This window comes from Labeo rohita, chromosome 6 (assembly GCF_022985175.1).
Source record: "Labeo rohita strain BAU-BD-2019 chromosome 6, IGBB_LRoh.1.0, whole genome shotgun sequence".
In the NCBI taxonomy this organism is placed as follows: Eukaryota; Metazoa; Chordata; class Actinopteri; order Cypriniformes; family Cyprinidae; genus Labeo; species Labeo rohita.
In genome coordinates, this window is record NC_066874.1 from 27831487 (window position 1) to 27859293 (window position 27807).

At 36.9% G+C, this 27807-nt stretch overlaps 1 protein-coding gene across 9 annotated transcripts in view; it reads left to right on the top strand.

Annotated features, from left to right (window-relative positions):
- The window catches only part of chl1b (cell adhesion molecule L1-like b), a 98199-nt gene that overhangs the window by 31510 nt on the left and 38882 nt on the right, over window positions 1–27807 (top strand). For 4 of the 9 annotated variants that reach the window (XM_051112133.1, XM_051112136.1, XM_051112135.1 and 1 more), the window contains exons 1-2: window positions 14242–14524; window positions 26724–26917. In XM_051112133.1, the coding sequence (XP_050968090.1) occupies window positions 26824–26917 (94 nt within the window). In that variant the 5' untranslated portion in view covers window positions 14242–14524; window positions 26724–26823. Of the gene's footprint in view, window positions 1–14239; window positions 14525–26723; window positions 26918–27807 lie in introns of those variants that run through there. The other 5 variants (XM_051112139.1, XM_051112141.1, XM_051112138.1 and 2 more) reach the window with 4 other exon arrangements.

The following is a 27807-nucleotide window of genomic DNA, read 5'->3' on the forward strand; positions in this document are numbered from 1 at the left end:
ACCCTCAGAAATGGCTTAAGTGGACAATTACAAAGTTATATGTCCATGTCCCAGAGTGCTTGTAAGGAAACCTGCACTTTTAGCCCAGGGGGTTCACAAATACCAGATGTGCACTGCAGGTGCTGCTATATTTTCAATCATGACTTCTCAAATGTATCTGCAGCGTAAAACATAGATTGGTTACCAAAAGCATTTGAGGACGTCTGAAATTTTGGGAATTCTGTAAAAGGCTGTTATGAATGTTCAAATGTACAGTTGGATTATTGGGTGAATCTCAAGGGGAACATTACTACAAATGGTGGAGATTAGATTACATGTATTAAAGCATTATGGAATTAGTTTTAGTACCATGGTATTTAAATAACAAATACAGTTTCTACTTATTTTCAATTTTATATAAACAAATGTGAGGTAGTGTTTAAGATACTAAGAACATTCTCTTAAAGAGCCAATCACATACTGTATACAGTAATGTGCAGTGACCAGAAGCCATTTTCAGTTCAATTCAATTGACCCTTTGCAGGGAGTTTGATTGACAGGCGATCTGACCAATCATAACGCAGAATCTGAGATTTTTGCTCAAACAAACAAACCAGATGAGAGTAGGTTAATGTTGGTGGACTTGAGCTTGAAAAATGGTATGTTTTGAGTCTTTCAGCGGTTAAAACAAGATACCTTCTGATGTTCCTTTATGTTTATTTCATGCTATAACTAGTAGTAAGAGGAAGAGATGATCGGTTCACGTACCACTTGAAGCAAGTATGTATAACTGCAGACGGAGATCTCCAAATGTGGGCGGGAACTACAAAAGTGGGCATAACGTCCAAAATGGGGCGGGGTCTCGTCACGCAAAGACTTTCACCATTGGCTCTGGCTTCAGCCAACTGTTATTGACTCCAGTGCTTTGTTTTAAGAAACGGGAGCATCCCGGGACTTAAAATTCGCAGGGTAGGAGGTTGTAGTGATGCTGAGTGTAACTGAAGGTCCCATTGTCCAGTGAGGTCCGGTTGGGGAGTTACAGAACGTCCTGGCGATCTTATAACGCATAATCGTATTAACTGTTAATCTGCCACGCCAATCCCAGCGTGCAGTCAGTTTCACTGGTTAAGGTTAGGGTCAGGTGTGGTGTAGGTTTAGGGGTTAGCATTGTTTGTAGCATAGTGTAGGAAATCAACACTGTGACTGATACAACCAATAAAACCTTTAGAAATAGCTGTGGGGCGGAGTTTGCGCTGAAGTGGATTGGGGGAAAAAATTGCGCATGCGTGTCATGTGCCTGCCTGTCAGTGGGAGGAAGCCACGCCCTATTTTGGAGCTCCCACCCCGTTTTGGAGTTCCCACCCCCATTTGGAGATCTCCAGGCTGCCATTATACCCTTCTCGCTTGAAGCACTACACCGATCTGTCACAAAATAAAAAAAAATGTGTGGCCTGAGAGCGGATGGTTTGTCTGGGTGAATCTCAAGAGGAACATGGCACCAATTGGGGGGGGATTATATGTGATCCAGGACCACAAAACCAGTCATAAGGGTAACGTTTTTGAAATTGAGATTTATACATCATCTGAAAGCTGAATAAATAAGCTTTCCATTGATGAATGGTTTGTTAGGATAGGACAGTATCTGTGCAAGACACAACTATTTGAAAATCTGGAATCTGAGGGTACAAAAAAAAACCCCTAAATATTGAGAAAATCGCCTTTAAATTTGTCCAGATGAACTTCTTAGCAATGCATATTACTAATCAAAAATTAAGTTTTGATATATTTACGGCAGGGAATTTAACAAATATCTTCATGAAACGTGATCTTGATCTCCTAATGATTTTTGGCCAAAAATCTATAATTTTGACCCATGTATGTATTGTTGGCTATTGCTACAAATATACCCGTGCTACTTGGTTTTGTGGTCCAGGTTCTCACATTATGGACCTTTAGTACCATGGTTCTTTTAAATAGTAAATGCTTCTGCTAATTTACAATTTTGTGTCAACAAACGTGAGACAGTGTTTGGTTAAGATGCTAAGAATATTCTCTTAAGAGTCTGGTCACATACAGTGATCTGCAGTGATCTGCGGTGCTGAGTGATAGAGACGGTTAGCAGAGCAGTGTAATCTCTGTATATGTTAACATGACATAAGGAAGCACTTAACTTTACTAGACATCCTTGTTGTTTTCTTGACTAGTACATCATTGAAATCACCTTTGTGGTTCTGCCTTTTTAAGTTTCCACTAAAAGTTTTCTAAAAACGAGCGTGTGCATTAGATTCTGTTTTGCTTGTAGAGTAATTGATCGATTTAATGAATCTTGGGATGTCAGTAGGTACATTTGCATAGTAATGCAGTTTTCAAATACATCTTATAAACTTATGCCTGTGGCTTCTTTCATTTGGTATTTGTTAATTGGCTGTGGGGAGGAAAAAATTGCACCTTGTTGAGAAAGAGGAGACTGTATCTTTCCCACCATTAAATTTCACCTGAGGCCAAGAACTACTGGATTATTTTGCTTATGGCACTTTCGGAGGATTACTAATTAGAATTTTATAATTTAATTGAATTCGCTGTTTCCTTTATCCTGTTTATAACCTACAATATGTGTTCTACCATTTCATTTCAATTTATATATATACTAATTATTTTTAATATATTATGTTTTTAATATAATTGCAGTATATTAATTTTATATGATTATATTAGAGTTTCAACAATTTCTCACAACAAAGCATAGGTTTTTATGTAACATTTCAGCTGCATTTCCAAAATCTTGAGTCTTCTGAAGCATTCTCTCTATAGACCAAACGAGCAAAATGCTCTGAAAGAAGTCTACCATCTTCTTCACACTGTTCCTTCGTTGTCTGACTAAAGAACACTTGTGTATTCCACAGCCATACGCGACTGTGACCCGCATGTCAGTGCAACACCTTGCTTTCGTTCTGAGTGTGGAGACCTCCACCTCATCAGGAGAAACTTGCTCATGCGAAGCTGATCCTTGATACATTATCCGCCGCAGGATTAGAGCAGTATTACAACATGCCCTTCCAACCCCCCTACCGCAACCCCCCGGCCTCCAAGACAGACCGCTGCTTACCCTCTCCTTAAAAGGAGCATTAGCTAGATGCTTTGCCTTATCATGGGCTTACTAACCGCTGTGTTTTATCTTATTAAGGAAAGTGGGAGAGAAGGATTGATACAGAGGCCTCCCAGAAACATGCATCTCACTTGTGAATCTGATTTTACAGGAACTGCGGTGTCTGTAGGAGTGGTATGGATTCCACCTGGAGTGCTTTATGATAGAATTTTTATGTGATGATAGTCAGTGAAGCACTTTGCCTGCAGAATCTTGCCATTAAATTACTATCGACCAGATTTTTTCCTTGTAGGAAACTTGAAAACCAACTCTTGAAGCACCGGCGGTTTAAGCGGGGAGAGGTTGCTATGTACACCCATTCGTTTGGAAGAGACATGGTGGTTATTTTAATGAATTTGTCTTCACAGCTTTGTGTTTGTATTGCACTCAGACGGCTTGTGTACACATTTAGAGTACTTCAGAACGGCAGACCCTCTTCATTGTTGAGGTTGACCCAGGGGGAAATAGTTTATTGATTTCTAGGGTAACATGATTAAAATGGGTTTCAGGAAGACCCAGACTTGTCAACTAGATGAGAGACTTGGGGCAATAAAGAGAGCCGCAGAGGAGCCGCCTATCAGATAGGACACTACTGACCATTTTTTTTCCTTTGCCTTTAAAGGTGCATTCTAAGAAAGTGTAAAAATATATTAAATTCTGGATTATAACATTAAGCCAGTATTTATTCTGATTCTGTGGCCAATTGCTAATATATGGCTGATGTTAAAAAATTAAAAATAAAACATTTTAAAAATAAAATTAATATTTTAAATGTTACTTGTTAATTAGAAAAAAAAGGTAGGTAACGTGGTATTAAACATGAAAGCTTACTCCAAAAACCTGTTTTATTTACAATTTTGGAAAATGATTTTTCACAGTGTACATGGCAACTGCAATCTGTTGGTAATCAGTTAAATTCATAATATCAGTGATATCTAGACAATATTTAATGCTGATTAAAGCATAAAGTCCACATATTAATTTTGAGATTACATTGAGAAGTGTTTTTTTGAGAGTTATTCGAGTGCCAATTTGAGATGACAATTAATTAGAAAGAGAAAGCACTTATTGCAAATAGTGGCAAATATCTGCACCTCAGTGTTGTAATAAAGTATAAAACAGTATGCAATAATAACGTATTGAGTGTAAATTATAATTTTCATTCAAATTATTAAATGGATCCCACCTTACTGTGACAATAAAGCCCTCTCTACACCTACCCTAACCCTACTCGATACTCATTTTCAGCTTCTTGATTATTTCCTTTATATTTATCAGCAAAAGGCGGATTCGAACTCGGGTCCATCACATCAATAAGACTACAGCACAAGCTTTACCATCTACGCCACTGGAGCTGTTGTTTGCTATATTTTGTAACTTGCCCAATCACACGTTGGTGGGCGGAGTTAGTGTAAATAGCTTCTGCCAACAAAACAGGCTGTTTGCACTTAGTGTAAATAGACACTCCAAAAAAGAAATGGTAAATTATACAAGTAGTTACAAAGAAATGGCAAGTAACACATTGAATTGAACATGACATTTTAAAGTAGAAAGACTGAAACAGTATTTTCTTGTAAAACATAGTCAAATCTTTTTTGTTTTATTTATAACTTTTACTTTTTTTTGTTCACAGTGTAATATATTTAGTTTTTGAGCCACTATGCAGTATAAAGCAAAATAAAAGCCTTTAAATCTACTGTAAATTCAAGACAGTTTGACAAGTTAACTTGCCTGTTTTGACACCCCGACCAGGATATCTCAGCGCAAGACATTTGTTCAATTGACATATGTTTGCACAAGATCTTTGGTGGGGTGGCTAATCAGGAAGAATGATCACATGCTCACTGATGCCAGTGATTGCAGAGAGTACCATCTGTGAATAAGGCAGCCAGAAAGAGTCTGAGCTCTCTCGACCTCTCTCTCTCTCAGGTTGAGTTATGCTAACCATATGGCACACTAAGCCTCACCCAAACCTCACCGAGCACTTTAACACTCTTAGCTGTGTTAATTCCATTTTGAAGACGAACATGGCTTTGAGTTGACAGCTTTTACAACAGCTGTGTTGAACATGCTATATTTTCGTCTCGGCACACTTGTAGATTGTATAATGAATGTCTAGCGGAAATTGTGTCCTGTATGTTGCTGCTTCTATAAACTTGTGTCTGGAAACAATTTAGATGCTATTAAAATGTCAAGGCTAATGGGGAATTGCACATAAACAGCCAATCAAGACAATGGGTATTTTATTAGAATGGCATATGGTGTTAGAGTTCACGGAGCGCTACACATCAGATAAACGATAATTATGACATGTTTGAAAGAGTTCAAAAGGAGGTGCTTGGCGGCAAACCAAATGAACTTATAGGGCTCTGGAGCAAATCCACCTGATAAATTATCTGAGTAAATTGACCTTACTTAAAATAAATACTTAGGAGAGCATTTTCTACCACTCCACCGGTGGTCATTGATTAGTGTTGTTTGATTTCAGTGACACGATCAATGGTAACTAGAGCATGTCAAACAAGCTAATTCATGCTACTTTTTGCATCAGCAGCTGTTTTACTCTAAAGAGAATTAAAATAGACCAGAGAAGCATTGAAAACTGGAAATGCATGAAAATATGTAAAAACATAAGGGCTCAAATGATTAAAAATGCATCAAACTGCTAAAAAGGCATTGAAAAGCTATCTAAAATTATTAATTAAATTATTAAATTACATTACACAAAGTAATTTGTGCTAAATGTAGCAATGAAAATTCAAATAAATTATTTCAGCGACTTGCATAAACCTTATTTCCTCAAAAATAAAAACTTGTACATACTGCTCACATATTGTTTTAGCACAGTTTGTGCTGAATACAGTGCAATCAGACTTTAGCCATTAATATTTTTATAAGAAACTGAATAAAATAAAAAAGCATAAATATCAGGGCATGTCAAAACTTCTCAAGGACCCAAAAACCCTCTCAGACCTCAGAGGGTTAAAATATGTTAAATATATCTGCTGCACAATATGTCATGACATATATGCTAAAACATCATCATCAAAAGTGGTGAAAATGTCTATTATAAAAGTAATTTGGTGGTTCTGTAGGTCTGGAAAGAGTTCAGCTCAGTAATCATTGCACGCTGGATTAGCGTTCAGTCAGCAGGAGACTGTCCTTATTCGGTCTGGTGAACTGGGTTCGTCCTGCCCCTGACCTAGCACATGCCGTACAGCGGTCTTTATGCCTCAGCCTATATCACCAGCTCTGAGACACACTCTAAATGCTGGTGCATATATCATCTTGACATGCTAGAGGGCATTGATCAGGGCCCAGGTGAGCTCATTGTGTAGGTTGTCAGCATTGCCTGAAGGTTACAGGGGGGTTATTTCCTAGAGAGGAATGCACCTGTGCTTCACTGTTCCGTGCCCTTCACTCTTTTGTGGTTTTTGCAGGTTGTGCATTTTCACCCGGCTATCTGTACAGTTACAGTAATGGGGAGATGTTAAACTGACTATCCTCAGACAAGGTTTGGTCGTATTTTTGGACATACAGTGCTGGTCAAAATTATTAGAACACTAATATTTTCACGAGCCAAAAAATGGTTTTAAGTCAGTTACTTCTATCTATTGCAGTAGTGTGTCAGTAGGAAATATAAGTTTACATTTACAAACATTCATTTTGCCAATAATTGTAATAATCCAGTTGCACAAGGAGTCTGACAGCAGCCAGTCCTCTCATCATCATCCAGTCTGTCTGAAATTACATGAAGAAACAACAAACTGAGACAGACTAAATCCAGATGAACTGTGGATACATCTCGAAGATGCTTCAGAAATCGTCCTTGCATATAGTTTTAGGCACTTGTGTAAAAATGCTGTAAAATGAGGATGCAGTCAAAAATAATGTCATAAATAGATTTTCCTTATCAATTACCTTCTATTCACTAAAATAAATAAACATTTGGTGTGACCATCCTTTGAGTCTGAAGCAACTTTTGCCCAACTTTTGCCCTTATTTTGTACTTAATATACTAAAAATGATTCTTTAAGAGTCTTAAGAACATCGAAGTGTACTCAAACGTACTATTTTGGGACACCGTGAATATGAACTAAAATGTGCTTTTAACATGTTACCCCTGTATTGAATAAAATTTATTTGGCTGCCACTTTTAGCACATCTTGAACCCATCTTTCATACACTAGTGTGTTCAAGTGTACTACAAGTGGTAACTAAATACATTTTTATAGTATGTTAACATTGAATATGATGTCTGCTACATTGCATTGAAACATTAGGTCCTTGCATCAGTTGCATCAGTATTGTTTCTATGTAATTATATTCCTTCCTGGAGGTAATAACAGTAATTGTAATTCTTGTACATTTATGCTACCTGTATGCTGCTACAAGTCTGAAAGCAGCAGCAGGCGCAGTAGACATTTAGAAGACATTTTGTGTTGTGAGTGCCTATGTCAATGTGCACTAACGGTATTGTATGAGCATTATGCTGCGCAATCATATTTGCTTTATTTGCTTCGAAATGGTCCTGTATCAAGTGAAAGCATTGTTCCGCCTAGTACAGACACATTAACCGCAGCACACAATATTGTTTTGTTTGACTCCTTTTCATAAGTGAGGTTATTCAGTCATATATAGTTTATTCAATTACCAAGCAACAAAACAAACAACATAAGTGGGCGTAGAACATGATAATGATAGATCAAACAACCTTAGCCCAATCCTCCAAAGCGGAAAAGCGAGAGAACGGTTTCTGACAGTGAACAGTGAATGAAATGGAGGAGCGGAGGGAAAGAAAAAGAAAGAATGGATGTGATCCCTTAGGCAGCGCCCAAAACAATGTCAGGTTTGTTCGGCCTGGTTGCGTGAAGAATAAGCTTGGTGGAACTGGCAGCTTGCCCTCCCGTTCACTCTCTATACTCCCTCCCGCCACTCTATTCTAACCCTGTTGCTTTCAGGAAGAAGCATTCCTATGAAGTTCATCAGCCGTCTTTCTGTTTGTACGGCCATAATGGCAGCTTCATCCTTCGAGCACTTAAAAAGGACACGCTGGGGACTGGAAGGGCCCCGTCAGTTCAGCACCGGCACAGTGGCGCTTTGAGTGTTCTCTCTGTCTGGCAATCTGCTCACGCTATCAAACAACACTCTCTTCCTGCCAAAACCTGCCTCTGTCCCTCCTTCGACCAGTAAAGGGGGGCATTTAAAGGGTCTTGTTCACATTACCGCCCAAGTTCAGATGAATGGGCTCTTTGCAGAACGGCTTAGCATCAATAATTGATGTTATATTTGTTCGCTGTGCTTATTAAGACAAACATTACTGTTATTGCGCCTACTTAGTATTTAACTCATTTAAGTCAATACTTAGCATTTATCTCTTTCTTGTTTGTGCTGTGATTGTTTGAATTATCATTTTGATGATTGACAGCCACTCAGAACACCACAGCAACCGTCATAACACCACAGCAGCCACACAGCAACATTATAAAAATACTCTGAACGCTTTAGCAATAGTACCCGACTACTTTTTTAGCAAAGTTGGTTCCAATATGTTTCTCAGAAATTGTTTAAAATAGCAATTAACAAAAAAAAAAAGTTAAAAGTCATTAAAGAGTTACAAGCCATGAACCAAACCAACCAGCTACGAGGTGAATCACAATATTACAAACTTTGATTTGAAGCAATAATAATAAAATAAAATAAAATAAATTATTATTAATAAATATTATTTTTATAATTAAATATTATAATTAAATTAAATTAAATAAATATTTAAAAAATTAAAAATAGAAAATTGGACAAAACGACAAAGGTACAAGAAAAAGAACTACAATCCAATTAAGTATTGATATAAATTTATATCAATATTTCATGATATAAATGATATAAATTTAAAACAATTGTGAAATGTAAAAGTATTTGCAGTGCTGCATCAGAATGGGTGTTCCCTGTAATCTGTAATTTGCTGGCCGCATTTTCTGATTGGTGGAATTTTCTTGACAGCATCATGGGTAATGTAGTTTTTAGCACAAATTCCACTGTTAAACAAACAGGTGGCTTCAACAATAACATATACTGAAAATATTGGTGCAGATCTGTTTTTAAGTTATTGCCAAAAATCAGTTGAAATGCAATCTATTGGTAGATATTTTTGCAGAATCATGGGTGATGTAGTTTTTTGCCATGACCTTTTGCCATTAAACATGATCATTTAAAAAATAAGTTGCAGTAATACTGGCTTTACCAAAACCACATACCAGTAATAAAATAATAATAATAATAATAATAATAAAATAAGTAATATTGAGTGATTTGTACTTTCTGAAACCCTATATGGAAGTAATTATTCCTTAGTTATTCAATTAACATTCCGAGCATGTTAAATAAGAAAGGGGAAATGGTTTTGGTTTAACGAAAACACATTTAAGTGTTTAATTATCCTGACTGAAAGCAGATCAAAACATCTGTCAGACACTGAGCAAGAATTTTACATGGAAAATTATGTGAAAGTCCTTTATGCATTTCAGATGATCTTGTGCCCCGTAATGAGTAAAAGTCACAGATAATGAAATTAATGGCACATTTAAACAGCAAGCACATGAAAGAATCCATTTTAATTGAATTTTAATTAGGAGTGTTTATGGCGCCTGTACGTTTAATGATGTTTCCTGTAATTGATGGCACATCGTATGATCTCACCTCACACGGGGAGCACTTGACACACGGAGAGCATCATTTCCTGGAAACCTGAAAGACTAATTATACCTTTACCTATATGGGCGCTCTTCCATTTGACAGACACGTCAGCGGGACCTACATCAGCATAATTGAAGCAAACATGTCAAGCCTTCCTGATTTCAACCTCGCCCCACACCCATTCACCCAATTCCACATCACGGCGAGCCTGTTCCACCTCAGCACTGCAGGATGGGGTGGGGCTTTTGTGTTTAGATTGTGTGACCATGTCCTGCCCTGTGCTATTTGCTCTGTCGGCAAATCACATGATCCCAAGAGATCTAGTCCTATTTGTGAGGTACAAATGAACTGTTGCTGTCCACTGGCTTATGTCAATCAAGTGGATTTGGGACAGAGGTTATCATCATTTTTTGCTCCATGGTGACACATTTTAAAGTTTAATGATTTCACAGACTGCAAATGATGTTAAGAATAAAATCTTATTGCTATTTGTGACCCTGGACCACAAAACCAGTCTTAAGTAGCACGGGTATATTTGTAGTAATAGCCAACAATACATTGTATGGGTCAAAATTATAAATAGGATATCAAGTAAAAATCATGTTCCATGAAGATATTTTGTAAATGTCCTACTGTAAATATATCAAAAGTTTATTTTTGTTTAGTAATATGCATTACTAAAAACTTCATTTGGACAACTTTAACTTTAAATTTTCCCACTTTTGATTTTTTTTTGCACCCTCAGATTCCAGATTTTCAAAAAGTTGTATCTCGGCCTAACAAACCATACATCAATAGAAAGCTTATTTATTCTGCTTTCAGATTATGTATAAATCGAAAAACTTACCCTTATGACTGGTTTTGTGGTCCAGGGTCACATTTATGCTGTTTATATTATGATATAATTCACAATTTATTTTTCAGTTTCATTTCAGTTGTTCAATCCATTTTAATCATTTTGATTGATTATAATTGAAAGTGCACAATCTGTGTCATGTTATACCAAAATACTTTTGTTAGCTTTTAGCTTTTTTTTTCTTTTTTTTTTTTGCGCTGAGAAAAGAAAAATATATGTACAATAAACAGGATACAGTGTATAGAAATCTTCCGCAGTCCTATTTGCATAACTGGTGACCTCATGTGGGGTCATGACCCCTAAGGTTGTGAACCTATAATTTAAAGGGATAGTTCACCCAAAAATTACAATTCTAGGATCATTTATTTAACCGTATATGTTGTTCTAAAAATTTATGCATTTTCCTTTTTTTGAAACAAAAAAAATATATACAGTGGGTACGGAAAGTATTCAGAACCCCTTAAATGTTTCACTTTTTGTTATATTGCAGCCATTTGCTAAACTCATTTAAGTTCATTTTTTTTCCTCATGAATGTACACACAGCACCCCATATTGACAGAAAAACACAGAATTGTTGACATTTTTGCAAATTTATTAAAAAAGAAAAACTGAAATATCACATGGTCCTAAGTATTCAGACCCTTTGCTCAGTATTTAGTAGAGGCACCCTTTTGATCTAATACAGCCAGGAGTCTTTTTGGGAAAGATGCAACAAGTTTTTCACACCTGGATTTGGGGATCCTCTGCCATTCCTCCTTGCAGATCCTCTCCAGTTCTGTCATGTTGGATGGTAAACGTTGGTGGACAGCCATTTTTAGGTCTCTCCAGAGATGCTCAATTGGGTTTAAGTCAGGGCTCTGGCTGGGCCATTCAAGAACAGTCACGGAGTTGTTGTGAAGCCACTCCCTCGTTATTTTAGCTGTGTGCTTAGGGTCATTGTCTTGTTGGAAGGTAAACCTTCGGCCCAGTCTGAGGTCCTGAGCACTCTGGAGAAGGTTTTAGTCCAGGATATCCCTGTACTTGGCCGCATTCATCTTTCCCTCGATTGCAACCAGTTGTTCTGTCCCTGCAGCTGAAAAACACCCCCACAGCATGATGCTGCCACCACCATGCTTCACTGTTGGGACTGTATTGGACAGGTGATAAGCAGTGCCTGGTTTTCTCCACACATACCGCCTAGAATTAAGGCCAAAAAGCTCTATCTTGGTCTCATCAAACCAGAGAATCTTATTTCTCACCATCTTGGAGTCCTTCAGGTGTTTTTTAGCAAACTCCATGTGGAGAGGCTTCTTTCGGGCCACTCTGCCATAAAGCCCCGACTGGTGGAGGGCTGCAGTGATGGTTGTCTTTCTACAACTTTCTCCCATCTCCCGACTGCATCTCTGGAGCTCAGCCACAGTGATCTTTGGGTTCTTCTTTACCTCTCTCACCAAGGCTCTTCTCCCCCGATAGCTCAGTTTGCCCAGATGGCCAGCTCTAGAAAGGGTTCTGGTCGTCCCGAACGTCTTCCATTTAAGGATTTTGGAGGCCACTGTGCTCTTAGGAACCTTAAGTGCAGCAGAAATTTTTGTAACCTTGGCCAGATCTGTGCCTTGCCACAATTCTGTCTCTGAGCTCTTCAGGCAGTTCCTTTGACCTCATGATTCTCATTTGCTCTGACATGCACTGTGAGCTGTAAGGTCTTATATAGACAGGTGTGTGGCTTTCCTAATCAAGTCCAGTCAGTATAATCAAACACAGTTGGACTCAAATGAAGGTGTAGAACCATCTCAAGGATGATCAGAAGAAATGGACAGCACCTGAGTTAAATATATGAGTGTCACAGCAAAGGGTCTGAATACTTAGGACCATGCGATATTTCAGTTTTTCTTTTTTAATAAATCTGCAAAAATGTCAACAATTCTGTGTTTTTCTGTCAATATGGGGTGCTGTGTGTACATTCATGAGGAAAAAAAATGAACTTAAATGATTTTAGCAAATGGCTGCAATATAACAAAGAGTGAAAAATTTAAGGGGGTCTGAATACTTTCCGTACCCACTGTATATACACTACCGTTCAAAAGTTTGGGGTCAGTAAGACTTGTAATAGTCTTTAAAGAAGTCTCTTATGCTCATCAAGGCTGCATTTATTTGATTAAAAATATAGAAAAAAAACAGTAATATTGCAAAATGTTTTTACAATATAAAATAATGTTTTTTATTTTAACATACTTTAAAATAGAATTTATTCCTGTGATGAAATGCTGATTTTTTTTATCAGCTGTTACTCCAGTCTTAAGTGTCACATGATCCTTCAGAAATCATTCTAATATGCGGATTTATTATTAGAATGATCAATGTTGGATAATATCAACAGTTGTGCTGCCAAATATTTTTTGGAACCTGTGATTTTTTTTTTTTTTTTTCAGGATTCTTTCATGAATAACAAGTTTAAAAAGTGCAGTGTTTATTCAAAATATAAATATTTAAATGAAAAAAAAAAAAAAAACAATAAAAATGTACTGACCCCAAACTTTTGAACGGTAGTGTATATATTTTAAATAATATTGTGGTCAAAATAACATTGGACAGAACACTTTGATTTTTGCTAAGGATAGCATCACTGTTGCTGTTTTCACAGCTACCAGTCAAAATAAAATTCTGGTTGAACAGAAATGTATTACTTAATATAATGGTAGTACTACTAATAATAGTATTAATAATAATAATAATAATAATAATAGTATTTCTGAGAAAAAAAAAATAATAAAATGAATTAATGATACTTTTTATTATTAAAATTTAAGAAAAAAATGAGAAAAAAAATATAAACATATTTCATAGGGCCTTAAAATGTACTTTTTGGTAAACTTTTAATAAATTGCTGTTAAATTGTGTACATTTCATGATTTCTATTAAATGAATACATAATAATTGATTAAGAAACCTTGATTTAATCTTTAAAACAGAGTCTAGAAAAAATTAAATGAAAAAAAAAAAAGAGACAGAATTTGGGAAAAAAAATGGAATTTGGGAAAAAATAAAACAGATTTCATAGGGCCCTACTTAAAGCAGTGACTCAACCCATATCTGTAGACCATCATATCATAGACTTATGGATGGGCTCTTTTGATCACCCAGTACAACCTAGCAGCACACTAGTAATCGCATAGCAACTACAAACCATATTGAACACCTTAGCAACTGCATAGCAACGCCCTTGCAATCACCCAGAACATCATAATGGCTACTCTTGTACCAGCAAGCGCTGCTCACCTTGTCTTCATAGTTTAAAACTATTAGCTTTCTCAGAAATACAGGTGTATGAAAAATGTAATTTCCCCTTTCTTTTTAATATCAACTGAAGTAAACTCCAGATTAACCCTATTTAACCATAGTGACAGTGTTACAAAAGGCAAAACACGCATCTTGACATCCGCAGCACAAAACATGGACAAGTCTCCCCATGCATGAGTGGTTTAAATGCAACTTCTTCCGTCCAGAATTCCTTTACTCTCTTTCATTCTCTCTCACTCATTCATTCTCTCTCTCTATGTATCTCTCCTTCTTTGTACACTCCATGTGAAAAGCGCTCAGATCTGGCTTTGTGGGAGTGATTGTCACTCGTTTAATGAGCTTCTTTGCCAGGCGAGAGGCTTTGGCAGCATATGTCTCCCCAGTGCCTCTCTCGCTCCGCACCGTTCCGCGCGCTAGTGGCGGGGCTTCTCTCCCGCGTCTGCTGTGGTAGACGTTTCTCTGGATTTCCTCAGCACTCTTCACGTTTCACGCCTTTGGGATTAGACTGAGCAGAAGAGGAAGGTTCGTCTGTCTTTTTAAGGACGAGCGGACAAGAATGAGGAAGATTCCTGTGAGTATTTAGGCTTCTGTTTGATGGGTTTGTCTGAGCTTGATATAAAAGCAAGCCGGTAAAGGGAATTACTACTGTAGTAGTGTGTGCCGTGATCCCCGCACGTGCGTTACAGAGTCTATAGAGGGACAGTGAAGCAGTGTGTGATATGCAAAATGATTTTCTTTTTATCCAGTGCTTATAGGATTTAATATTAAGTGCTGCTATTTCTTTTACAATTTATTTTCCTGCATGTTTCTTGTGACTAATGTCCATGTCAGATGAATATTAGTTTTTATTTGATGCTCATATTAATGTTTTGGCTTATTAACTCTTATGTTCTGTTCTGTTGGGAAAATATACTTTATAATGAAGGAGACTGTTATTGTTAATGACTTTCTTAATCTGTTATGAGAATTAATTAAAAACTAAATTTTAACTGCTAACATGCTTTGAACATCTTACGCTTGTGTTCTTAGAGATCACTTTCTGGATGTATATAATTGAATAAATGTAATGATTTTTCAAATGCTTCTGTACAGGTAAACAACTAATTTTGAGCCTAAATTTTCCTCTAATAGAAACAATGTTACATTTCTGAAAAGTGCATGTCAACTTTGTGGTTTAACTGGCTTAAAACTAGTAAAATAGTAAAATCTGCCTACTGCCAACTTAAAAATAAGTGTTTAATTTAAAGTTAATACTTTCAATAAATAATTATAATTATTTGTACACGTGCATTCTTAAGGTCTCTGAGACCCTGAACATAAAAACAGTAAAGTCGATTTTTAACAGAGCATGAGGGTTCAACCTGTTTTTGTGTTTTTTAATGCATTTTTTTGTTATAATGTTGGTTATTTAGTATAAGAGTGGATCTGGAAATGGGTTTTTTTCGTTCTTTACTCTTTGGAATTTTCTGTATGGATCTTAACTCTTTCCCCGCCAGCATTTTTGAAAAACAATTGTCAGCATTTTTGATCATTTTTACAAAATTTCATATCTGAACATGCAATACAGCAAAATAAAGAACAGTCTACTGTAAAACAAGAAAATCAGTTTTATTCTGGCTTCAGTCACTCTTGTTTATCAACACTTGTAGGTAAGCTTTATAAAAAAGCAACATTTTAAGCAAAAAGCTGAGAAAATCACATTTTATCAAAGACTACATCTGGATCATTTTAAGTACAATGATCGAAGCAAAGATGCAGTAGATCGCTTCTATCAGCACCTTCAAAACTTCACAGTCCTTTACCACTTCTTGGATCAACATTTCACTCTGTAACATTGGGCAGTTTTCATTTATATGCTGTTTATTGTTGGTGATTATTTTTCATATGCATCTACTTACATATAATATCACTCATTTTTGTGTCTTTCTCACCTGTGTTTTTGATCGAGAGATTCTGAACTCATTCAAGAGATGCGTAATAGTGCCCCCGAGCATAAAATAGTGAAAACATGGAAACCCGGAAAATTTTGTTTGGCAGGAAAACATTGCTACACAAATAATGGAAAATTTCATGTTTGGCGTTGGAGTTGAGGTCATGAAAGTGTGTCCAATAAGCAACTTTTTTGGATTTTGCAGTTTTTGTCTAAATAGAATTATCTCAAAATGGTTTAAAACTGCACTGGAAATAGCCGTTTACAACTTAGTGTCGTGTTCTGTTTTGTAACAAGTTGATAAAAAGGTCAGTGGTTTATCTTAGCACTGAAATGGTAAAGAAACCCAGATTGTTTTAGTGCTTCCGACATAACTGTCAAATAGCTTATTTAAAATGAGATTATCCAGATGTTAAGGAACAAGTTGTAACATGTTCTATATTAATAGCACATATGAATCACCTTCTACACAGCACAAAAGTCAATAGACACAGGTGTGCCATTGTTTGGGAAAAATACAGGGGAATTAGTGTGGTATTTACTCTATGACAAACACTAGATATTTCTTTGCCTTAGGAATAAAAAATTCTGCCTACAAGAGGAAAAAAGTAAATTAGCTTTAGATTTGTCAGGGGAAGAAGATAATCTTGGGCACAAGTTCCATTTATCTTGTCTGGCTATAGCCAAGTTTCATCCTGGGAGATTGCCAACATCCGTCAGATCTGAATGAACGTAGCCAGGGCTCTTGCTGTGTCAGTTCCCACAAAATAACACTCCTGTCCCCCTGGTGTGCCTGCTTACAATCCCCTCTACTTCAGGCCACTCAACACGGATAACAGCCTAATATGATCACTGTCCAGGGCACGTAGACTTCCACTCATCTCAAAGACTTCAAAGAAAGAGGGTAATGAAAAAAAATATTATAAAAGCTGAGACACAAAAGGGAATTTCTCACTCAGCCAGTTCCCTCTCACGTGTACTTGAAATGGCACACATAGGGACATTTTTACGCTCTCTATGTCTCTCCCTCCCCCTCCTCCCTACTTGACAGCACATCTGTGATTGCCAAGCATTTGAACGATCTCTTTCATTCTTCACAGCCGTCTTCTGTGACCTTAGCCGTGCGGACAATTTGTTTCTTTCTCGCTCTCAGATTGGGCTCTATGCATTCCCGAGCAACAACACATCTGTAGAACATTGCATTCTGGTCATGAACTTATTTTTAAATAAGTTGTGAAATACTGACCGGCAATGCAAGACGCCTTCTGTATTTTAGGGTACTTGAACTTTGCAGCTTTTTGTGTGTATCCGATACGTCACAGTTCAGTTCGTTTGGTTGGTAGAAATGCAGTCTGGACTAATTTGCAGAAATGAATCACTACTGAGTATAATGCATTTCTTATTACCGCTTTTTTGACTTAAATTGCTTTTCGCAAGCAACATTGTTTGTTTCTCTTTCATTTGTTTTGCAGCAGACAGAAGAAAGTGCCAGTCTGTATGTGTTTTGTTTTGGTAGTAAAACCAAAAAAAAAAAAAAAAAAGAATAAAACAGTGAAGCTTGTACCTTCTCCTGGGTCGTTATATATTTACGGCTGTAAACAGTTGGCGGTTGGACTTGAGTAGATGATGTAAATGTATCGTAATTTGGATACAACTGAGACTTGTGAGGGGCTGAAGGAGGGAATCTGATCCAGCAGAGTAGTGCTGAGGACTTTGATACATCTAAGTGACTCTTTTGAATGTGTTCACAAAAAAAGATTCATTAAATGAACTATTATGCCAGTGGGTCTTTTAGGTGTTATGAGTGAGTCAGTCATTTATTGAAAATTTGCTCACATGCTTGATCTTGAATGAACAACATGCCCTGCAGTTCCCTTACTCAGTTAATTCTTAAACAAATTAATTCAGTTTGCTCATTAAATGAATCATTAAAGGAGAAGTTCACTTCCAGAACAAAATGTACAGATAATTTACTCACCCCTTTGTCATCCAAAATGTTCATGTCTTTCTTTCTTCAATCGTAAAGAAATTATGCTTCTTAAGGAAAACATTTCAGGAATTGTCTCTATATAGTGGACTTCAATGGTGCCCCCAAGTTTGAACTTCCAAAATACAGTTTAAATGCAGCTTCAAATTGCTCTAAACGATCCCAGCTGAGGAAGAAGGGTCTTATCTAGCAAAGCGATTGGTCATATCAAAACAAATTGACAGTTTATATACTTTTAACCTCAAATGCTCATCTTGTCTCATCTCTGGAATGCGCATGGGTAGTCTGTGTAATCCGGGTCAATACAGTTAGGGTATGTCGAAAAACACCCATCCCGTTTTCTTCTTCAACGTCAAAATCGTCCTACGTCGCTGTTTTACCTTTTTTTGTAAGGGGCGTTTGATCTTCTTTGCATGTTCAATTGGTGAACACTGGGTCGGTACTTCTGCAGCAATGTAGGGCGATTTTGAAGTTGGGGAAGAAACGAGATGGGAGTTTTCCGACATACCCTAACTGTATTGATCCGGATCAGAAACACAGTTCATGCAGACCTAGACAAGATGAGCATTTGAAGTTAAAAAGTATATGAATTGTCAATTTGTTTAGAAAATGACCAATCGTTTTGCTAGATAAGACCCTTCTTCCTCAGGCTGGGATTGTTTAGATCCATTTGAAGCTGCATTTAAACCGCATTTTGGAAGTTCAAACATGGGAGCAACGTTACGGAGATAATTCCTGAAATGTTTTCCTCAAGAAACATACTTTCTTATCGACTGAAGAAAGAAAGACATTGAACATCTTTTTGTTCTTGAAGTGAACTTCTCCTTTAAGTCTCATTTTGGGACGTTCTGAGTCTTGCTATGTTTGTTTGTTCAAACTTATGAAATATTCCTTTACAACCCACATTTAAACTCTGTTTGCTCACTTTATAGTTTTTAAAGGAAGGAAAGCATTCATATGTTTCAACATTGAGAGACTTTAGTGAACATTCATTTGTTCTAAAACACTTATTTGTTAGATTTAATAGACTTGTCAACTTGTTAGAAAACATTAATAGTACAGATACACATTTTAAAAGCAGACATGAGAAACGAAAACAGTATGGGCTGTAATTTATCTGTCCTTTGGTTATTCACCTGGTGTGTATTTTTGCCCTGACAAGAACATTTATGAGAGGAAGTGAGACCTTTTCCACTAGGGAACCCACTCCATAAAATCAAGAAAAGCCTGTAACAGGTTGAAGACCAGGAACTGGTCTTGGTTTGATGGCACTTTTAAAATAAATTGCATTGTTGACCAGAGACACGTTAATCTCTGTCATAGCAGTTCACAGGGTCACAAGGTCATCCGCCATCTCTCCAATAGGGACTTGAGGTTAGGAGCTCTTTTCATTGATTATACTTCTCTCGCTCTTTTTTCTCATCTCTTTTCACGCTTCTTCGTCTCTCGCCGCTTCATAATCTATCTGTACGTCTCCGTCAATACGCCTGCACGTCATTCTACGTTTTGCTCATCCACTCTCCCACTCCATCAAAAAACAATCTCTCCACTTCTCCGTACGGCAAGTTCATGATCCACACCCACGCCATCCCTCGCCCCCATCCATCTACGTTCTGTCTCCTTCATTCACTCCCACATCCCTCTCCCATTCCCTGTCAACGACAGAGACGGTTTATGACTTCTGCTTCCCACTATCCTATTCCAAAACTGTCTTCCACCTGCCCACATCTTTTCTATTCTTGCCCAAATGCATGCTTTCTACCTCCAAGCGCAAAGCGTCCTTGCATTCCTCCTCATTTGTCCCCCTGTCCCATCCCATTCCCCCCCTCGAAGCCTTGTTCAGGCTGCTGTATTATTGATGGGTTGGTAATTGAACCGTTCAGTCTCTGGCATGCATGTTAAAAGAGACTGAAACTGAGTCAAATCTCAGTTAGCCATAGTTATTATTTAATATCGCTTACATGTTTGAATCTCATTTTTGAGTCGTGTCTCTGCTTTGCCGGAACAGAAGTTTTAATAATATATGTTGTGTAGCTGATGCCTGTTGAAGGTGGTACTTATGCAGTATTTATACTGATTTTTAACAGTTTAGCAGCATCTTAAAGTGTTAGAATTGTGAATCGCAGATGTTTTACGATTAAAAGATATGAAGTGGAGTAATAGCTGCTGAAAATTTAGAGATAAATTGTATTCTAAAATATATTAAAATAAAACAAGTATAGAGTGCATTTAACATATATCCTCTTTCATAGAATATATTGTTGCTGCTGAAAATATGTTGCCTAAATGTAACATTTAACATATGCATTTTCTGATTTTATTCACACTGTAATCAAGCTAAACAAGAGATTAAAAAGACTAAATGGATGAAACACTCTAATTAGAGCACAAAATGAGGAGAATTTGCTAATTGCTCTTTAGTGTGGGTAATCTCACCAATTTTTTAAATGTGCTAGAGAGATTAAATCAGAATCAGGCTCTTATCCAAAGGTTTGAGAAGGATGCACATCCATCAAGACTCTTCAGGCAACAGAATATATTAATCCAGTTTGACAAGACAGGGATGGAGCTAATCCCATTAGTGGCCTTCACAGTGTGAATGCGAAGTTTTCATACTAAAAGGCACTTAAATGCTGAGCGTGTGCTGAATAGCAGATATCCGTCTACTTATTGACAATGCAATGGTTTTGAGACCATTTGAAGTAGAATTACTGTAAACAGGCAGCTTTGCTAGCATTGACGTTTTCCTTGCCAGCTGTTAAAAGTGCCATTGTACACTCTTAAAGGGATAGTTCACCCAAACATTAAAGTTTGGCTAAAATTTACTCACCTTTGTGTCATTTCAAACATGTATTCATATAGGAACACAAAAGATATTTTGAAAATTATCTTGTACAATGAAAGTCAGTGGAATCTGATGTTGTTTGGATTCCAACTTTCTACAAAATGTCTTCTTTTTTTGTTTCACTGAAGAAAATAAAAACTCTTTGATAGATTTAGATGCTATTTTAAATCTTGAAATTGGCAAAAATGATTAAATATACAATACTGGGTGATAAATATCCAATGCTGATACTAATAAATCAATCAATCACTGATATTGGTTAATATCCAGTAATGTGTAGATGAATCATGCATCAGATGCACTTCTGCTAGTTATTTATTCAAATACAGCCAGTAATAACCAGACAAATGGCGATGTTTTGGCAGTGACAGATCCTGTTGTGAGGAATGGACGTGATTGTTTTTCCTCAAAGAGTTGAAAGGCAACTGCCTCCCTTCCACTGCCAGTTTGCTTCCTATTTTTTTCACTGTCCTGATTTACGCTTATCCGCCATGCTAAATGAGTCTTCACGGTGGGCGAGGCGAGTGCGCGAGGGGCAGGACGCCATCAGTCAATTGGGGAGAAAAGCTTGCACTTGATTTCTCTCGGCCCAGATTCTAGCTTCTCCTCCTCCTCTGGCTCTTACTCTGGACCGCTTTGCCCAGGCAATGCCAGGTCAGAGTTCACGCAGACCTTCCCACGCTGGGCAGCTTTTACCCCTTGCCAGTATCATTAGACTGAGATGTGGGGATTAGGAGCGGGCTGTAGTTGTTAAGAAAGTCCCACTTTGTTGTTTACAGGGTATTTCTTAGGTAGGCTGTATGGGGATGAGCTTTGTTAGGGTGAATGTTGCAGATTGAAACGTTTAGAGGAGCACTCTTTGGTTGCAATGTTGTCATTTCCTTACAAATCCACTTACAAGTGGATAGAGTCGATCTGATTCATGCTGATCTGTTTGTAAGTGCCAGATTTATGATTTATTTATAACTGGAATGCTCTTTCATAGGCCTTCAGGCAGTCTGGCTTTGAATATTCCTATGAAGACATTTTATGACAAGAGGCTCAGTATGATTTGTGATTTACAATGTTAGTGAGGAACTAAGCGAAGTGGCAAAGCTACTAACTTAATTGTATTTTTCAGTAGTGTGACTGTTCTCTTGGTTTTAAAATAAAGAAGTGTCACTTTTCCAATATTTAGCTACTTTTTCCAGTGAGTAGCAATATAGTGACTTTTGTATGTTGTGTTGGAAAGTCTGATTCATTCAAGTCAATCAGTTTGAATTGATTAACACTTTCTTTCACATATAGTGATGGAAAGTCTGATTTGTTCTTGTCAGTAGATTCATACTAAATGAATTTCTCATATATGTTGCAATGGAAAGTCTGATGGATTCTAGTGAATCAGTTTGTACTAAAAAACTTATTCTCTCACATACATTGTCATGGAAAGACTGATACATTTTACTGAATCAGTTCAAACAAAAATATTTTTTCACATATGTTGGTACAGTTTGAAAAGACTAATGCATTTCAGTGAATCGGTTCATACTAAATTACTCTCTCATACTATAAGTAATGTTGGAAAGTTGGATTGATTCAAGTAAATCAGTTTCTCTCTTTCACATTTCAGTTAATCGGTTCATAGTAAAAATTACTTTCTCATACTATATGTTGAAATTGTAAGTCTGATTCATTAATTGGTTCATGTTAAATGGCTCACGTTCACGAATATGTTGCTTTGGAAAGTAATCTATTCTAGTGAATCAGTTTGTACTAAACAACTCTTTCTTACACATGCAAAGTTATTTATTTTTGTGACTGAATCATACTAAGTGACTCTCTCTCTTATCCAATACTTTGCTACTTTTTCCAGTGAGTCGCAGTGTGTGTTTCATATGTTGTGTTGGAAAGTGTGATTCATTCAAGTGAATTGGTTTGTACTGAATAACTCTCTCTTTCACACATAGTGGTAGAAAATCTGAATCGTTCTTGTTAATCTATTCATACTAAATGACTCTCTCATATATGTTGCAATCGAAAGTCTGATGCATTCTAGTAAATCAGTTTATGCTAAACAACTCACTCTCTCACATATGTTGTTACGGAAAGACTGATTCATTTAACAGAATCAGTTCAAACTAAAATACTTTCTCACATATGATGCTACAGTCTGAAAAGACTAATGTATTTCAGTGAATCGGATCATATTAAATTACTTTCTCATACTGTTATTGAAATAACTGTTGAAATTAAATGGTTCTTACTGAACAACTCATGCTCTCAAATATGTTGCTATGAAAAGTAACCTACTCTAGTGAATCAGTTTGTACTAAACAACTCTTTCTTACACATGCAAAATCATTATCATGTTGACATGGAAAGACATTTCCATGGTTGGTACGAAACAACTCTTTTGCACATGTTGCAGTACAATGTCTGATTCATTCTAGTGAACTGATTTATTATAAATGATTCTCTCTCATATTTTGTGATGTAAAGTCACAAGATTCAGTCTAGTAAATTGTTTCGATGCTTCATGTTAATGAACAGATCAACAAATGATTCCCAAGTATAGGATGTCAGCAGTATGTATGTTAAATGATACTGTTCATTACTATGTTTTCATATTAGTAATGTAAATTAGGCTGTATACTGGTTTTTAGTTTGTAGTATTGTATCTATTCAGGTTTTATGTTGTCATTCTTATAGAGGTTTTTCCCTCAAAAACCCTTATTGCTTATGTGCCAGATAAACAGATCTGATTAAGTTGGCTCAGTAAGTGTTGTCGTAATGGGCTGGTCATGTTGCTGGGATATAAGAAAATACTTACTGTAAATATTGCACCTTTAAGTTGGACTAAGGGAACTAGTGCAGTAGTGACAATCCAGGGTGCATTGTATTGGATCAGGATGATAAACATATGCTACCAGTAACACACCAAACTGGCCAGTAAATCACAATCCAATTAGCTTAGCGCTTTACCTTTTGATTTTAATCTGGCCTCTAAAGCTAGACACCATCTGTGGGAGATATAGCAGTCTCGGGGCAAGCGGTAGAGCCTCAGGCATTGTCTTTGGCTCCAAGAAACGCATCCAAGTCCAACAGACCGTAGCCACAAGCCTTTCAGTGTGACAGTCAAGGGGTGTAGAAACCCATCCTTTCTAGTGACATCACAGAGGTCATCTCAGGGGTCACCATAACCAGCACTAAATCACAAAAGCTCTCCCTGGCAGAGTTAATACCATTATGAAGAAATGCAGGCATGTGGAGCAGAGTTCAAGCCCATCAGAAAACAAGAGCCCCCACTGAGGAAAGAAGGGAATCGACTCATTCACACAGTGGTCAATTATTCAATTACTTCTCCGCTTACTGGTGTTTGACCTCTGTGTTTCCTATCGGATTTGTTAAGCAGAGGAGAAGATTAAGGGGAGGATGGGCTTCAGAAGTCTGGCTGGAAAAGGTGGTGATTGAAGCAGCTGGTGGGGTTAAAATGGAGAGGCAGTGAAGGGTGGTTATCTCTCATGACTGGCCCTGAAAGCTGAAATAAAGAGAACATAACAGTCCTGCTCCAACCAAATCCCTCTTTGGGCTTTAATTAGACTCCTGAATAAATGACCTCATATGGTTTCAAAGAGTCATCAATGGTTTTCTGTGAAAATGTAGCTCCTGAAGGGGTGGAAATGACTGATAAAGTTGTATTTTGTAAGCGTTGAGCCTCCCTTTTTTCTTTCTCTCTCTCTCTCTATCTGCCCTCTCCCTGATACTCTTTTGTTCCCAGAGTTAAGCACGGATCTATTTTATTGTGTGTTCTACTAATTAAAGTCAAAAAGGAAGTGACCTAATGAGCCCGGGTCTCTAACCTACATGAGAACGGCTATTGAGCACCAGTGAGACTCTGTTGCAAAATTTCTATAGAAATACTGCCATTGAGATAAAGTTTCCTGTGTAAGTACTCATTTAACTGATGATTTTATTCAAATCGACTTCCAGTACAGGGACAATCCCCTGAAGCAAACTCCCTCAGGATTAAGTGCCTTAAGTACACAGTGGTAATGGATCATAATTTGGTTCTTAGAGGCCTCAAACTAACAGCCACAGTAATGTATATACAATGTCACAATAATGGGACACAGTGCATCACATTCAGTACTTGAATGTTGAATCTGACAGCAGACAGAAAATATTGTAAAATATGAAATGATATATAATATACTGAGGTTGTTTAATTTCTATTAGGTTAACACTGTATTTTCATGTATTTTATTTTAAAAGTTGCGATTAGTGCTGTCAAATCGATTAACCATGATTAATTGCATTCAAAATAAAAGCTTTTGTTTACATAATGTGTGTATTACACACATGTAAATATTTCTTAAATATGTATGTGTGTGTTTTTATATATACATATTATACACACACATTATGTAAACATAAACTTTAATTTTGGATTGATTAATCGCGATTAATCAATTTGACAGCATTATTTACTATTAATCTCGCTCTCTATTTATTTAATTTATTTTTTAGTTTACATTTTTTGCACATAATCAGCAACTGGTGTGCCCATTAATTGTTATTTACCACACATCCCTTGTCTGCGTGTTTGTCTTGCATGCAAATAACATTGTATTTTATTTATTTTAACTGTCAAAAAAAATTATTTTGTGATTAATCTCATTATTATTTAATTTTAAATTTTTTGTTTACTTTTTTTGACATAATCTGCTACTGGTATGCTTACTATTCATATTATTTTATTTTTCGGTTACATTTTTCCACATAATCAGCAACCGGTATGCCTATTTTTTGTCATTCATCACACCTTGCTCTGTGCTTTTGTTATGCATACAAATGACACTATATTTTGTACAGAATCCACTATTGGTATGCCTGTTCATCATTCATCACACATTCCCCGAGCTTTGAGTTCAGTAAATAATATGGCAACCAAATTTGGCTACTTACAGCTACCAATAAGTGCTTTCAACTCCATTCAACATATTTAATTTTTTTTTTTTTTTAAATCCATTCCACAGAAGATTTTTCTACAGATCTACAGATTCTTTCTGACCCTAATTATAGGTGTTGTAGACCAACAGGCACCAGACATCGTATTGTAGATTTGGAAGTACAAGGCTGATTCCAAGTACACCATGTAAGGTGACCTCCATTAAAGTTACTCCCATCAACTTCAGCATTTTATGGCCAGCGCTGTTATGAATCTGAAGGGAAAATGGGCATGAACTCTATTTGTCTCCAGCCAGATGTCTCTCTGGCGCCAGATTCCAAAAGGTTAAAGCAACTACTGATCCCTTACCACACGTGACATCACGAGAGACTGCACAAGACGACTTTAATGGCAGCAAACATGACATTTAACTCAAAGTTCATCCACTTTGGTATAACAAAGCTGCGTATTTTTAACTGCATATTTAAGCACATCTGCAAGCTTTGTGATTTAACAGCCATGTGGTTCTGCTCTCTCTACTGCATCCAGCTAATCAAAATCTGTCACTGTTATGGTGCCATGAATTCATAATTCTGAATAATTTCTGCAACAGCTGCTGCACATTACCATAACTGCAGGGGGGCTCCATTTATTTTATTTTTTTAAGGTTTCATTTTTCGCATTCAGCGTTACGAAGGGGAAATGGAGGGAAGAAATGCGCCTGCCGCACATACACCGACAAACAATTTACAGAAATACAATTCATGTCTCCGGGGACTCGGTGATAGAGCGCTTTAATATGGAGATTCCTCTCACAGATGCATTTCAAGTAAACACAAGTTGGGATAGACATTGACGCAAGTTACTCAGCAGGAGATGAGGAGAATATACAAGTCTTTGTGTCTGTGCAGGTGACAGGGTTGTTTTTAAATGTGAGGTTGTGGGCCGACCGTAAGCATATGGTTGCTCGGAAGTCTGCGTATTGTTTATACACACGGGGGTGTGCGTGTGTGTGGCAGTGATTTCTTGTTTTCCAGCTGACGTCCGGGTGCCAGTAAGATCTATGCTGTGTTTTGTGCAGGTAGCGAGACTCCAGTCTGTGTTGGAGTGAGATGCACTGACTTCTGGCAACTGCAGCATTCCCTGTCATCCTCCGCTCTCCTCCGAGGCTTTGGCCAGTCATGCGGTTGCTACGGAAAATCCTCCTCCTTTTGGGCGCTTGCCTTAATATGAGCTGCAGGTATCAGAGTAATGCCTTGGATATTCCACTTGAAGGTATGTTGAATAAATTACTTCTTGTTCTGTGTATTATTGCTGTAGTATTTCAAACTTACTTTTCTTTCTCTGTAGTATTTTTCTTGTTTTAGCTGTTTATATGTTTTTTCAGCACTGTTTCAGTTTAGTTGTTTGCCATTTGCACAGTTTGGCCTGGTATTCATGCACTCTGGGAGAAAAATGAGCTATAGAAGACTTTTCCTACCTCAGATCAAAAACTAAAGAAGAAATTATGACTTTATTTATCACAATTGCATCTTTATTTTTGTGTAATTACATCCTTAAATTACACAAATGCACTTCATTTCTTACAAATGTTGCTTTATATATCACAATTGCAACATCTCACAAATGTGACTTCATATCTAACAATTGAGGCTTTCTGTCAGATCTCAGGATTGCGACTTTATAAATCAATTGCTATTTCATTTACAGCAATTACAACTTCATATCATATCAGTTGCGACTTTATATATCGCAGTTGTTACTTATCTCACAAATGCAACTTCATATGCCAACAGTTAGACTTTCTATCCCAAAATTGCAAATTCATATTTCACAATTGTAACTTTATAACTTATTGCTACTCCATTTACAGCAATTACAACTTCATATTAATTCCAAATTTATATGTCACACTTGGGACTTAATATCTCACAAACACAACTTTATATTCATATTACTTGTGATTGCATGTTTCACAATTAAGAATTTATGTCCCGCAATTTAATTTTTATCATTCAGTTTTTGAAATGCTATTTCATATCTCACAATCACCTTTATATCTCACATTTGCCACTTTATTGCTTACGATTGTCTTTATATCTCTCAATTGTGGCTTCATGTCAATTGGTACTTCACATCTCACAAATACGACTTCATGCAGTATA